The 13,455-nt window shown below is 39.5% G+C and overlaps 1 protein-coding gene across 2 annotated transcripts in view; it reads right to left on the bottom strand.

Annotated features, from left to right (window-relative positions):
• The window catches only part of ZCCHC7 (zinc finger CCHC-type containing 7), a 163,623-nt gene that overhangs the window by 52,995 nt on the left and 97,173 nt on the right, over nucleotides 1-13,455 (bottom strand). For both annotated transcript variants that reach the window (XM_084627879.1, XM_084627878.1), the window contains exons 3-5: nucleotides 5,289-5,332; nucleotides 3,600-3,722; nucleotides 1,638-1,808 (exon numbers count right to left, since the gene is read on the bottom strand). In XM_084627879.1, the coding sequence (XP_084484005.1) occupies nucleotides 1,638-1,808; nucleotides 3,600-3,722; nucleotides 5,289-5,332 (338 nt within the window). The remainder of the gene's footprint in view (nucleotides 1-1,637; nucleotides 1,809-3,599; nucleotides 3,723-5,288; nucleotides 5,333-13,455) is intronic.

The raw sequence follows: 13,455 nt of genomic DNA on the forward strand, positions 1-13,455 counted from the left end.
AGGTACTTATAGACTGTAATCAAGTCACTCCTTAACCTTCTCTTTGTTAAGATAGAAGGAAGGGGTTGATTGGCAATGCTGATCAGACTGTACACCCCAATTGGTATGAGTAGTGTTGATCTACACAGCAACAGTGCAATTCTGAATGACACTGATGAAAATGACAGACACTGAAAGATGGATTTAGTATAGCTCTTACTAATATATTGTAAGGATTAAGATAAAGATATCAATAGATTTCAGAAATATTTCTCTCCTTACACTATACTGTTAATTTGATAGTTGAATGATACAAGACAGACTGACTGTTCAGTCTCTTTATAATTTTTCTCCCACACCATATACAGTATGCTTTTCTGGGGAGGAGCACACAATTCACCTTGTTTGTCACCATCTTCCCTCTTTCACGTTTCGTATAAAAGTTAACAGGTGACTGTGGCAGAAATTCAAACCTGCACACAATAGCTAATTATATATCCACAACTGAAAAGCATGAAAAGTGTAAACTGAGTCATTCAAATAAACTGTTTCTAAACATCTTCCTTTAACATTACTATTCTACTGTTAGATAACATTTCTATTTAGCTGTATTTACATGGGAAAAACCTGTATTATGTGCTTTTACCTGGCTCAGGTACACTTGTCATATGAAATGCCTAAGGTAATGTACATACCAAACCAAGATATAGACTAACTTAAGTTTCTACTGATGCTTTTATAACAACATAGGAATATGGAGCAGTATCAGAACACCACACTGCTATTTACTGGCTTTGGGTGGGTAGAAGCTGTCCTCTGCATCTTTGCTGGAGCACTTGGGACTTCTGATGTCCCCTCATTTTAAGCCACCATCACTGATGAGGACCCATGTATTTTCCCCAGTCTTCTGGTTGAGTACAACTGGATGAAATTCCAGTGAGAGCCCCTCACTACCTCTCTCAGCATGGACATTAGTACCCCCAAATTCCTCCCAGTCTATGGAACAAAAGCCCAGAGAACTGTCATAATCTATTGAGCATTGAATAGTATACATCTATACACACCCACCCACGCAGAAATTGAACATATATTTGCATTCCCCTGTCCTGATGCCTGTTCTGACTTAAATTGAAATGTCTTGCTTATTGCATTTTTACAGCTTTTTTGAAAATTGTTTTCTAAAAATGAAATCAAACTCAGCAAAACGATCTGTGCTCCACCAGTTCAATTTTCAAATCTTTATATCCAAAGTGTGAAAGAATAACACACAATACCTTCACATACCTTCCATGGGGCTAAATGATGCTTCCGTGGGCTTTTCTCACCACACTTGCTGCACAGATATATTTTAGGAAGAAAAACATTTCTGTGAGCAAGTAATGTTTGTACGAACGGAACTGGAACTTAGACTGGCATCACAGCAAAAAGAAGGGCTTCCGTTGCCACATTTTGCTAAATTCTGGCCTCAGTCCCCACGGAAACTATGATGCTATATAGACAGATACTCAAATATATTTTTATGTATGTATAAATGTATGCCCACTGTATTATAGAAGGGTAAAAACAGATACGGCTGGTTAGAGCATCTAGTTTTACCCTGCATAACATTTATTGACCAAGGTGGACAAGGGCTAATGATCGCTAAATGTTCTACTCACATCAGCATAATGGCCTTTCATATCACAGCGGTTACAATGTTTACGCCAATGAGCTCTCTCAAGGCACTCCCTAGAGCAGTGTCCAGGCAAACAGCAGTTTAAACAAAACCGTGCTGGGCAGGTATTTTGTAGGTGATCTCTCTCTGCACACAGGCAACAAGGGGGAATTTTCTGTGGAGAAAGACAGAAAGAAGGATCTTAGGTGAAAACATTTCAACTGTTTAAAGTAAAAAATAATAACTGGAGAAACACAAACCAAAATGAGCACAAACTCCTACAAATTATAATGTTCATAATTATGTATTCTCAGTTGGGTAGTAAGATTATAGTGTTTCTTCAAGAAATTCTGGTGATGTTGTACAACAACAAGAGAAATACAAGCTAACATTGTAATTCCATATACAGTACTTTCTGGTCCTTGTTTCTTCTCAAGTTTAATGAATTACTGCATACATTTGCGCTACTTTCAACGAATCAACAACAATCATGCTGAGAGGAAAGGAACATTTTGATTAGAGACAAACTTTTCATACCTGAAAACTGTAATTTGGGATACTGTATTAAAAAATGAAAAAGCGGTCTCTCTTAGTTACATGCTGTGTGATATGTAACACAATGGACTCTTAACGAATCACCTCTTTATCTATGCCATGAAAGTGAATGATCATACTTTTGAGATTCACACGTATGCGGACTAGTGCATTCATGGAGTTATAAAATCAAACTATTGAAAGCCTATTCTGAAGCTGTGTCCATTCAAAGCCAACTTCCCCAATGACTGAGTCTGCTATTCGAGGCTAAAATGGCCACTGGATAGGAATTACTGATACTCAGTCACTGAGAAACCGGTTTTACATAGACACATCCATAGACTTGGAATAGGAAGCAGTCTCAGACGGTGTAGGCTTTGCAAAATTTGCATAGCTTTTACAGTCTTTTCTGTTGGGATTGGTAAAGTCACGCTCAGTAGAGACTGCAGCCATTTCTACATAATACTTTACATAGTAGGTGTTTTTCAAAAAAACTGAAGATGAATATTTCAGGTAAAAACTTTCCCTGTTTGTTTTGTAGAAATTTGAGCTGCTTTGAGGTCACATATAATTTCATATTTTCTATGATGGCAAAGGGCGGTAAATGATCTTTAAAATAATTCTTTGCCAGGGCAATAGGTGCTAAGTCTAGATGCTGTTCCTTCTTTCATTTCCTATAAATTGTTTCTCTTTACTTTATTTCTTTTTCTCTGAGAGTCTGTACAATATGAAACAGTTAAAAAATGTAAACTATTCTTTTAGGATCTCAACAATATGTCCTTACATTGTACTGACCTTTATTTTCTCTGTATTCATTTGTAATTGTGAGAGATTTTAACGTCATACAAAAAAAATCTTAACACAGCCTTTTTTAACTTTGTAAATTAAATTAGTCTTCTCCAAGAGGCCTTATTGTCAAATTTCAGCCTGAAACAAACTTTTAAGCCAAATGACAAGCTCTTGAAATAGGGTGGCTCAGAGCAGGCTCTCTCACCCTGGATGTCTCTTTTCAAGCAGTCCTCACACTTGCATACGTAAATTCACCACACTGCACTTTATTTACAGTGTCTTACGTCGCCCCACCACAAGGCTTTTCTTGTATGTCACTGTAAACCTCTAGGCACTGAGTCGAGGTGGGGGAGAGAGGTCTCACCTCTCTCAGATCCTGAGCTTCTTTGCCTCTCCCCTTCCCCTTCCCTTCTCCCCCTCTTCGCCCCCCCCCACGCAACAGTCCCCAGCTGATGAGCTGGATTCCCTTGTTAACTGGTTAATCACCCGGTCCGAATCAATTTATCTCCCAATCTGGACCACACGGGGATGTTTATAAACTTCACAGCGTGATGGACCAGCCCTAGGACAACCCAAAAGAGTGTTAACTAGTAACCACAGAACAAGTGGCAGCCTCTAAAATAAATTAAAATATTGCATTTACCTTTGGAGTAGGACAGTTTTTGGACAAATGACCCCGTTTATCACAATTTCTACAAGTAACATTTTTGTCTGTTGCATAGTATCTGTTGGTGCGTCTCAGGGGTGCATAATTACCAATTTGTGCCTAAGGAAACAACAAGAAAAAAAGATGTATCTATTATTTGGGCTTTTGTGGTGTAGTGCTTTGCTGAATTGTATTTTTGTAGCGGTCAGTGCTGGTAAGTTCAGTTTGAAATCTAATATTGTACTCGTACATTTGTCAACCATTTAGCGCTGGATAGTTCTGCTCTCTTAAACTTTGCCCTAATTGTGTCTAAATGACTGGCTGCTAAATCTCAGGCAGTTTTGTCTTTTTTTTTTCAGAGTAAAACAAAAGAATAATTAAAAAGGTTTGTCTTCTTTCGAAAATCTCAGTGAGGCTCAATTGGCTCTCTCATTCCAGGATGAACTGTAGTTCCCCCCAGATTGCACATGCAGCTAACATGAATTACAAATACAAGTCACCATACAACATGGGTTGACACATTCCTCAGAAGAAATATAATGCTGTAGGAAGATCAATTAAAACTGCATTTTGCACCATGACAAATTACAGTGAACCTGCAAAACACACAACTGTGACCTCACATGTTATCTCCACAGAAGCAGAGGAAGTTGATAATTCTCTCTCTTGCTCCTGAAGATTTATTTAGAACTAGTAAACATCCGTTTTTTTTTGTTTTTTTTTAAAACAGACAGAAGGACAGGTGCAGCTGTCACAAGCCAAGCTGAAAGATTGAGGGCCCCTGCATATGGAATAGGGTTGCCAATTTGTGTTGGACTTATTCCTAGAGGTGTCATCACATGACATAATCTTTAACTAAAGATTAATCTTTAATTTCTGGAGACTCCAGGACAACCATGGGTTGGTAACTCTAATATGGAAGCATTATTATTGGTAACCATGGGTTGGTAACTCTAATATGGAAGCATTATTGAACCTTACTGGAGCTGGTTATGAGACAGAGTGAGAGGGACCCTCAAGAGTACACCATGCTCCTCTTAGATAGCCTGAGGCTACTAGGATTAACTTTCTTCCAGACCCTCCAGAAGGAGGGGGGGGTGTGTGTAGAGTAAGACAAGAAGAAGTCCCACCAAATGATAAAGGCATCATATCCAAGTGCAGCAAGAAGTTGAAGAGTCTGGTTCTGCTTCAGAGAGCTACTGAAGTCTCATGGATATCTTTAAGAAAAATTAATAATTCTGCTCACACCTTTACTCTATTTTTTTTATTTTCTGTTTATATAGGGATACCTGTGTGAATAAAAGAATTTTTTATTTTTTAAGAATTCATCTCTTTTTTCTGCTTATTCCACATCTGATATCTTAATGTTCTGTTTCTGACATCACAGTTGGAAGCTGTGGGAAATGATTATGATGTTAAGAAAGAATTATTACTTCAAATTGAAAATAAGGAGCAGGATAGATGAACTCTTAAAAAGCAATTATCCTCTTTTCATGTAAACCAGTCTTACCAATAAAGAATGGAGAGAGAGAGAGACACACACATACATGATATATAAGAATGTTTTCTAAGTATATCGTTCACAAGGGATCAGAGAGTTTATAATAAGGGGTTTCATCATAAGGTTATGCCCCATCTTTTAAAAACAACCTACAGTATTTGGAATAATTTATTAGGCTATATTACCTCTAGGTCTTTATCACTGATGGACCAGTCCACTCCATCTTCTCCTGCAAAACAGATATATTGTGAAATATATTAATGCACTGAAAGTTATTTTGTAAATTCAACCACAGGTGATTTCTATGTAGTCACTGAAAGGAGACAAGACCAGACCTGTTTTTAAAAGCACATCATTGGCGAATCTAGTTTCAGCGAAGGGACACTACCAATCTGTTTGGCTCCAAATTTGACCTACCTTATAATTAATGTGTGCTCTTTATCGTGTGTGTTTTGTTAAACAAGCCATCAACTAGGGAAGAACTCCCCATGTGGTAAGTGGCATAGGCCCTGAAGTACTGCACTGCTGGTTACACAAATTACATTTAACTGCTGTCTGTCATGGCATACAGAACCCTTAGAAAGTCCACAGTCACCCTCATGGTCCTCTAAGATCTCAGAGACACAAGGTGGGTGAGATAATATCTTTCATTGGACCAACTTCCGTTGGTGAGCGGCACAGGGCATGTCTACACTACAGACTTAATATGTTAGGTTGACTTACAGCCATTGCAGTCATTACTGCGATGGCTGATGTCCACGCTACCCTCCTTCTGCCAGTGGAGCATGTCCCCTCTCAGCCAAGAGTGTTGGCCAGCTGCCTGGGCTTCTTGCCTCCCCATTCCCCACCAGGGGCAGCGGAGGGATAGCTGCTCAGGCTTCTTGCCTCTCTGAGCGGGGAGCTGGGGGAAGCCAGGCTGTAGCTGTCCAGCTTTCTTGCCAATTTCACAGTGTCAGCATGGAGCCCTGAAATTGACAAGACAGCCAACAGCTGCTATAAGTAACGCAGTGTCTACACAGACCCTGCCCCGCCCTAACTACACCGACATAAGCCCTACGCCTCTCATGGAGGTGGAGTTATGTCACTGTAGTAGGGCACTTACATCGGCGGGACACAGCTGTAGTGCGTACATTAACATAATTAGGTCAACATAAAGCAGCTTACGTCTACCAAACTATGTAGTGTAGATCAGGCCACAAGCTTTCAAGCCACACAGAACTCTTCTTCAGTTCTGGGAAATGTACTCCCAGTGTCACAGCTAAATGTAAGGTGGAATGCACATATTGTAAGGGACCATTCAAGGTAGAGTGACCTGTTAACACCTCTGCAGTCATGGGACAAAAAGAGGAGGTTAGTGGGTAACAGATTGTTGTGATAAGCCATAAATCCAGTTTCTCTGTTCAATCCATGATTTTTGGTTATGAATTTAAGCTCACCCTTTGAAAGTGTTGCACAAGTTTCCTGAGAGTCCTCATCTTCATTTAGTGCACAGATGAAACAGTCTCTATACACTCAGTTCTGGTGCCTGAGCCCGGACTGGCCTGCAGCAGCCCAGACCTCTAATGGCAGGGGAAGACCTGCTCAGCCCTGGACTGGAGCATGTCCAGTGCAGACAGAATCTTTGGAAAATGCAGCTGCTAAAATCTAATAAGTTTTTACTGAGCATGTGCGAACAGCAATATTTCAGAAGCTTATAACTTGGCCAAATAGAGGCAGATTTTCATGGAGATAGCGAAAGGAAAATCCCTGACACAAAGGAGATAAACTTGCCAAATCTGAAGTCCCTGCTCCAAAGCTTTTCAAATAATTTTTTAACATGGGCAAAACAATGTATTTTTCCTTAGCCTCATACTTTGAAACAGCAGAACCATTCCAGCTGAAGTATTTAAAGAAACAAACAAGCCTGAGGTAGACACCTGCCATGGAAAATCTCAGCCCGAATAGTTAACATTTAGCAAAGTTATAATCAACTGAAAACAGGATTTTATAACGTGAAGTTTAGGACAACCTCAGTAATAAGTGATTCTACCAGCCCTGCCTATGAAATGCATGAATAAATAACTTGCATTTACTAACAGCAAAAACTCTAAATATAGAGTTCACGGATAATTAAAGGTGGCAAGCCCCCTCCATTCATTTTTTAAATGTCAAAAAGGTAAGTAAAGGATGGCATCTGAGCGCAAAAAAATCCTGCAAGGCAAAAAAATCCTGCACAGCTGAATACTGTGGCCTCAATCCAGCAAAGTACTCAAACACATGCTTAATATAAGGCATATGAGTAGTCTCACTGACTAAACATAGGGACACGATGCGGGGTGAAGTCCTCAGTGACCCCATGTTTTTCAAAGCTGGAGAATTTGAACTGAAATCCAAACCTTGCAGCTGAACTGTGGCTCCAGAATCCAAGCTTTCATGTAAAAAATTATGAGCCCATAGGAAAGTGAAACTGAGTGGACAGTTGAAAGTAATTAACACAGAAGCTAGGGTAATGACAGTGCTGTTCCAGTTAAATTGCCCCTTATTAAATTAAGTTGCTGCAATTTTTCCAGTGTGATACCCTGAAAAACTGCAGACTTGAGGTCCAACTTATTACAGAGAACAGAGGGCCTTGGTTTTATTACCTAGAAAAGCTACATATTGAAACATGAACAGTCCTGCTTTTGTATCCATTTAGAAAAACCTTATATTTGTTGTACATGAATTTTAATTATTTAATTTCAATTCAATTTAAACTGATGTAGTTGGTGATGTTTTGGGTACCCTGAAAGAAGAATTTAGGATATTCTGAGGCAGTGAATAGGGCATTACTGGCTGCGATATTTATTAAACAAATCACCGAACACTGCATAGGTTGACACGTACCCCCCAAATACCTAAATTTTAAGTTTCTTTCTGAAGAAATAACTTTTGAAGTTTCAAAACTTTTTTGGTGGCTGTAGATGTGTCTAAACTTATTACATACAGGCTGCCTTTTTTCTGTTAGTTGGAAATAAATAAAAGAAAATAGGACCAAAAGAAACACATTCTACAGTGAAATTGTGGGAAAATCTCTGAACACCAACATCAGAAAAGCTTCAATATATAATTACAACAAAGCCAAGTAAATGTACTTTTACTTAACTTGTATTTATTTATTTACTGCCAGACAGTGTCCATGAGTTTTGGATAAACACAGATTAGCTGTGTTCTGAGCTTCTCTAATCTCCCTTTTCTGTCCCTGCTTCTTCAAACCCAAACCCCTTGATTTACCATTCTTTCTCCCACTCTGATGCATGACCTCAGTACTAAACCTTGCCTACCACCTGCTCTGAAGCTCGACCAAACTACCAATCCAGGCTACATTCTCAAAGCAGTATACGGAGTATTTCTCTACTCCCATTTCCAGCCCCCAGACCAGCAGCCTCCCAAGGCTAGCAACCTCATTACACCTGTGCTGAATTGTAAGAGGCATCAGGCCTGGTCTAAACTACAGGGTTAGGCCGACGTAAGATGCCTTGTGTCGACCCAGCTGTGGAAGTGTCTTCATTTAATTGGGCTCCAGCCCATGAAAGCGCCTCTCTATGCTGACTTAATGCCACCACCTCCCCAAGTGGTGTAGAGTCACAGTCAATGTAATTAGGTCGATGCTGCGTCAGTGTAGACACTGCATGGCTTATGTCGACTGTTACTGGCTTTCAGGAGTCACCCCACATTGACAATGCAATAGATACAAGTGCTCCTGGTGAGGACACACACAGCCGACACAAGAAGCCAAGTGTACACACACACACGATTTTATAACTGTGGCGGTTGTATGCTGACATAAGTTAGGTTGACATAACCTCAGAGTCACTGCTGGCAGGATCAATGGAAGAAGAGGTGGCTGAATGCCAGTTGGTAGGAGGAATGGGAGGTTAAGATGAGATGATTAAGAGCTGCTTGGCAGGAGCTGGGAGCAGATATGAAGTGACAGACCTAGTAATTTACAGCTCATAATTTGGCCATCCATCTGTCCATATGGTAGTGGGGTGGTGGACCCTGTGGGTTTGACATGGGAGGGGACAGGAAAATTAGGTGGCTGGTGTGAGGTCCTGCCAGGGACAAGAGCTGAGGTCGTGCTGCAGGGTGGAAGAAAGGATGACTGAAGCAGTAAGGAATGTGGATGGAGCAGACACACACAAGGGGAGGATGTGTGAAGGTAACCCATGTTCATCTGAAATTCTTGAACAAGGTATGGAAATAAAATAAAGAAATACCTGCTCATTTAAAACAAAAGTTACATTTACTTGGAAGTCTTTAGCAGAATGAAACTTACCTTAAATTGGTGTTAAAAACTAATGGTCTCTCAACCGAATTGAGAGCAGAATGAGAATGTTCCAATCCTAATTTCTCATTTTCTGCTTGTTAGTAGGAAAATGCTCCTATCAAGTAAGCAGCCATAAAGTAAGACTATCTTTTTTTAACTAGACAGCTAAACTTTAATAAATAAATAAATCTATTTAAAAAAAAAATTATAGTCATTTCTGAAGCTTGGAGAAAAAGAGTGGAATTTTCTTTTAAAAGGGACAAAATAGAAAATATTGGATCCAGAAGAGGATAATAAACTATTCTGAGATGGCACACCAAGACAAGGGAGTTACCTCACAAGTGGAGAACCAGTGTTGACAGGGCCAATTCAGTCAGGGTGGATGTGGTCCAGTCCCAATAATTGAGGAGGAGGTCTCAATACCAAGAGGGGGAAAATTGCTTTTGTAGTGAGCCAGTATGTGGAAAAATGTGCAAAGATGTAACCCCATGTTTTTAGCACTCAGTAAAGCCACGCAGCCATATTTTAATTCCTGTTCTTCTGGGGGTTCACATGTCCCTTTTTCACTTCACACTTTTTGGGGGGGCATAGCTATAAGGACTGTAAAAATGTAATGCAGCTCTTTACTAAATATCTTTGAAAGTGCTGTCATCTTTTTATCCATTTTATGTAGGCATCCACAAAAATTTCGGTAATTAAATTCTTGACACTGTCTATGGTTTCTTTGGTAATTATTTTATTTATGCAAAAACACCACTTTTCTTTCTATTTTTTTAAACAGCTCACAGTGCCTTTGTGAAAGGATATTAACATTTTTAAAAATTATTCTGAAAATCTCCCCTGGGGCTTTCTCCATTCTCCAGTAAGTGACTGCACCAGAATCTCACAGCCACAAATGCATGTGTTATTCAAAGGAAGCTGCTAATTTTCACATGGTATCAAGGTAAACCCCCAGAACACAAACCTGCCACACTTAAATTATTTTATTTTTAATGGATTTTCTCATACTTTGATTTTTTTCCACCTTTTTCATTTGTGGTAACCGCATTAAGATACTTTTTATTTGTTTATGATTCATTCTTTCACATAATTTGATGAGAAAAATACATGCCTGTTTATTCTTCTGTTTAGGCTTATGAACTTTTTGCATTTGTATTAGAGGGTGGGGAGGAGAATGGCTTTGTGTGCATCCAGCTGATATCAACATCCTGTCAGTTCGGGGTGTGGTGAGAGAGGATGGGGCCAGAGTAAATGAGAATGGGGATGATGTTAAATGTATAGTGCTTGGATGGAAATAAAGAGTTCTGTGAAAGGGGCTTCTTCTATGGACAATTACACTTTGGTTACCCTGGAATAACACAATATTATGGGATAGCCTATCGAAGCACCACAGTTAAGGTTGCAACCGTATTTCTGTTTAAAGCCAAATTTTTCAAACTGCACTAAAATTTACATGCCTAATTTGAGCAGTGTAAAAACTGGTATATCGGTTTAAGGCCCTAGACAGAGTTTGGGGTTGCTTGGCCAAGGGGGTATCTGAGATATAGACGTCCCTCCCACCCACTCCCCAATTTGTTTTAAAAACGTAATAAAAAACTTCCTTCTAATTTTTTTTTCCAGAGAGAGAGAGACAGACAGACATACAGAGAAAACTGCAGACAAAATTTATTCATATCATTGGACTGCTCCTTTTGAGACAGAATGGCCAAGTATTGTAAATCAACTCCACAGCCCAATAGTTCAGAAGTTGTTGGACTTTCTTCTGGGTTTTATGGACTAGTGTGTTGCTGCAAGCAACTCAAAGAATGTCAGCACCATGCAGACTCCTGGCAGAGAGAGAGAGACCCTCCCAGAAAACGCTCTATAGTTGAGGGGGAACCTGCTCTGGGCTAAGAGCCAGACGACCATGAGTCCAAGTCTCTTCTTCCAGAGAAAGGAAGGAGATGGCAAAAAAAACCATGAAAGAGAACTGTTGAGAAAACCTCTGCTCCAAGCGTGGAAGAATAGTATTGGGGAGCAATATCAATACAATTCACCAAATGTGCCTATAGAGGGTGCTACTCCCGGAGGGGGGAGGGGACGCGGGTGGTGAGTGGACCTTCTTGCTTGCCTCTGAGACTTGGCAAAGGTGGAAAAATCCAGGAGTTCCAAGCTTGGCAGGGCAGTGGATTCCCTTAAGAGAGAAAACAAATTTAGGCTGAGCTACAACTTAACTGATTCCTTATATATGATCCTAAAACTTGGGTTATTCTGCTACAACCAATGGTCTAGGGATTTGAAGATGTCACCTTTGCAGTCAAGCATACAGCTTGGCCTGACTTTCAGTCTCTGGGGAAAATGAGACCTTTTACACCACTAGGAACACTGAACTTCAGTCCTCTCGGCAGGGAATCTGGAGAATTTTATCCTGTTATCTGGAATGGTTAACCCCAGTCTAAGACTAATTGCATCTCCAGTGTCTCCAAAAGACATTATGCATACGAAGTTTCTTTGGTAGCAATATGCAATGAGCTTAATGTTTGATGGTACTTGTGCATTCAACTTTACAATGAAAAGGACATACTCCCTAAAACAGGTGAGATTTTTTTCTTATGGTGGGAACATGGATGCAAGCATCCCTGGTTTCCAAATCACATTAAAATCTTAATTCCATAATTGTATTTAATTAAAATATAATCACAATTATACTAGACTGTAAACTCTCTGGGGCAGAGGCCATCTCTGACTCATATGCCTGGCACAATGGGATCCTGGCCTCTGAGTGTTACCTCATTACAAATAATTAATAATAACTTAAAATGGGTAGAGATAAATCCCCTAGAAAAATAATCTGGATTTTTTTTCTCCATAAAAGACTAATTTAATGCTAGCAGGTTTTACATGCACCTGAAACTTCTAGGGTTTCTAAATCAGTAAATATTTTTGTTTACCTCGTCAAGACTCAAATATCATTACAATAGAATTTTCTGTGATGGAATTTTCTGATGGTTTTTACAGCTCTTGTTTTAGAAATGGAATAGAAATTTGGCAAGTTCTCTACGTTTAATGTGGTACAGTTTTCCAAGCTATCATGGAAAATTCACTTCTTGTTGTGACTGGTGGTAACAGATATACAAAGTTTGTCTTTTGCTTATAGGAAAATCAAACATTTGCATTTTGATGTTGAGTGCATATTTTGTTTATTAAAACCAACAACCAATTTACTGGTCATAGAGTGCAGAGACGTTATTATTAGCACGACCCTCAATAGAACTCCAACAATGTGCGTGGCAACGTACAGGGGAAAAATATGAATTTCCCCAATGACCTTTCATTCTAAGTAGAACACAGACAGTACAATCCACACATAATACTGATCAGAAGTACACAGAACACAGATGAGGCATAGATGAAAGAACAAGGCTTCATGATGCTTCTTATACTCTCAACCTCCTGACTCGAGTCTTTTCAATGAACTTTTTCAACGCACAGTTATCACGCAAATGTCATGTGGAAAGACCAGGTTTTAAAATGAGGTTAATTAATCAATCATATTTATTATAGCAGTGCTGAGAGGCCAAGAGAGAACTGGGCCCCATGGTGCTAGGCACTGTACACACACAGTCAGAAAGAGTCCCTGCCCCCCAAAACTTACAATCTATAGGGGTTCTACTCTGAAAAATAATGAACTAAAAATGGCCAAAGTATTTACCTTTATTTTTTTATACTGGGAAAGCCCATGCAAATTTTATTTTCAGTTTAAAACCCATGCACAGCTAACTCAGGCAACTCAGATTGTAGAAGCTGACTCAATTCTGCTGCTGCTTCTCTCTCTCTCTCTCTATTCCTGTCACTCTTCAAGGCAAAAAGCCACTGTTTCAAAACACTTCTGATTCTGGAGAAGTACAAGAAATGCTATTCCGACAGGATAATATTTTCCCTCGAGTAGGATGTATTCTACATACCCATATATTACAGGCTTAAATCTGTACTGACAGTGGCTGCTTTACAGGCATCAACATATGGTCTGTGCTAATAACCCTGTTGCTCATTCCAGTTAAGGTTTCCATTCAAAGGACACCTAAATC

The sequence above is a fragment of the Lepidochelys olivacea genome (assembly GCF_965140295.1).
Source record: "Lepidochelys olivacea isolate rLepOli2 genome assembly, chromosome: 5".
NCBI classification, from domain to species: domain Eukaryota; kingdom Metazoa; phylum Chordata; order Testudines; family Cheloniidae; genus Lepidochelys; species Lepidochelys olivacea.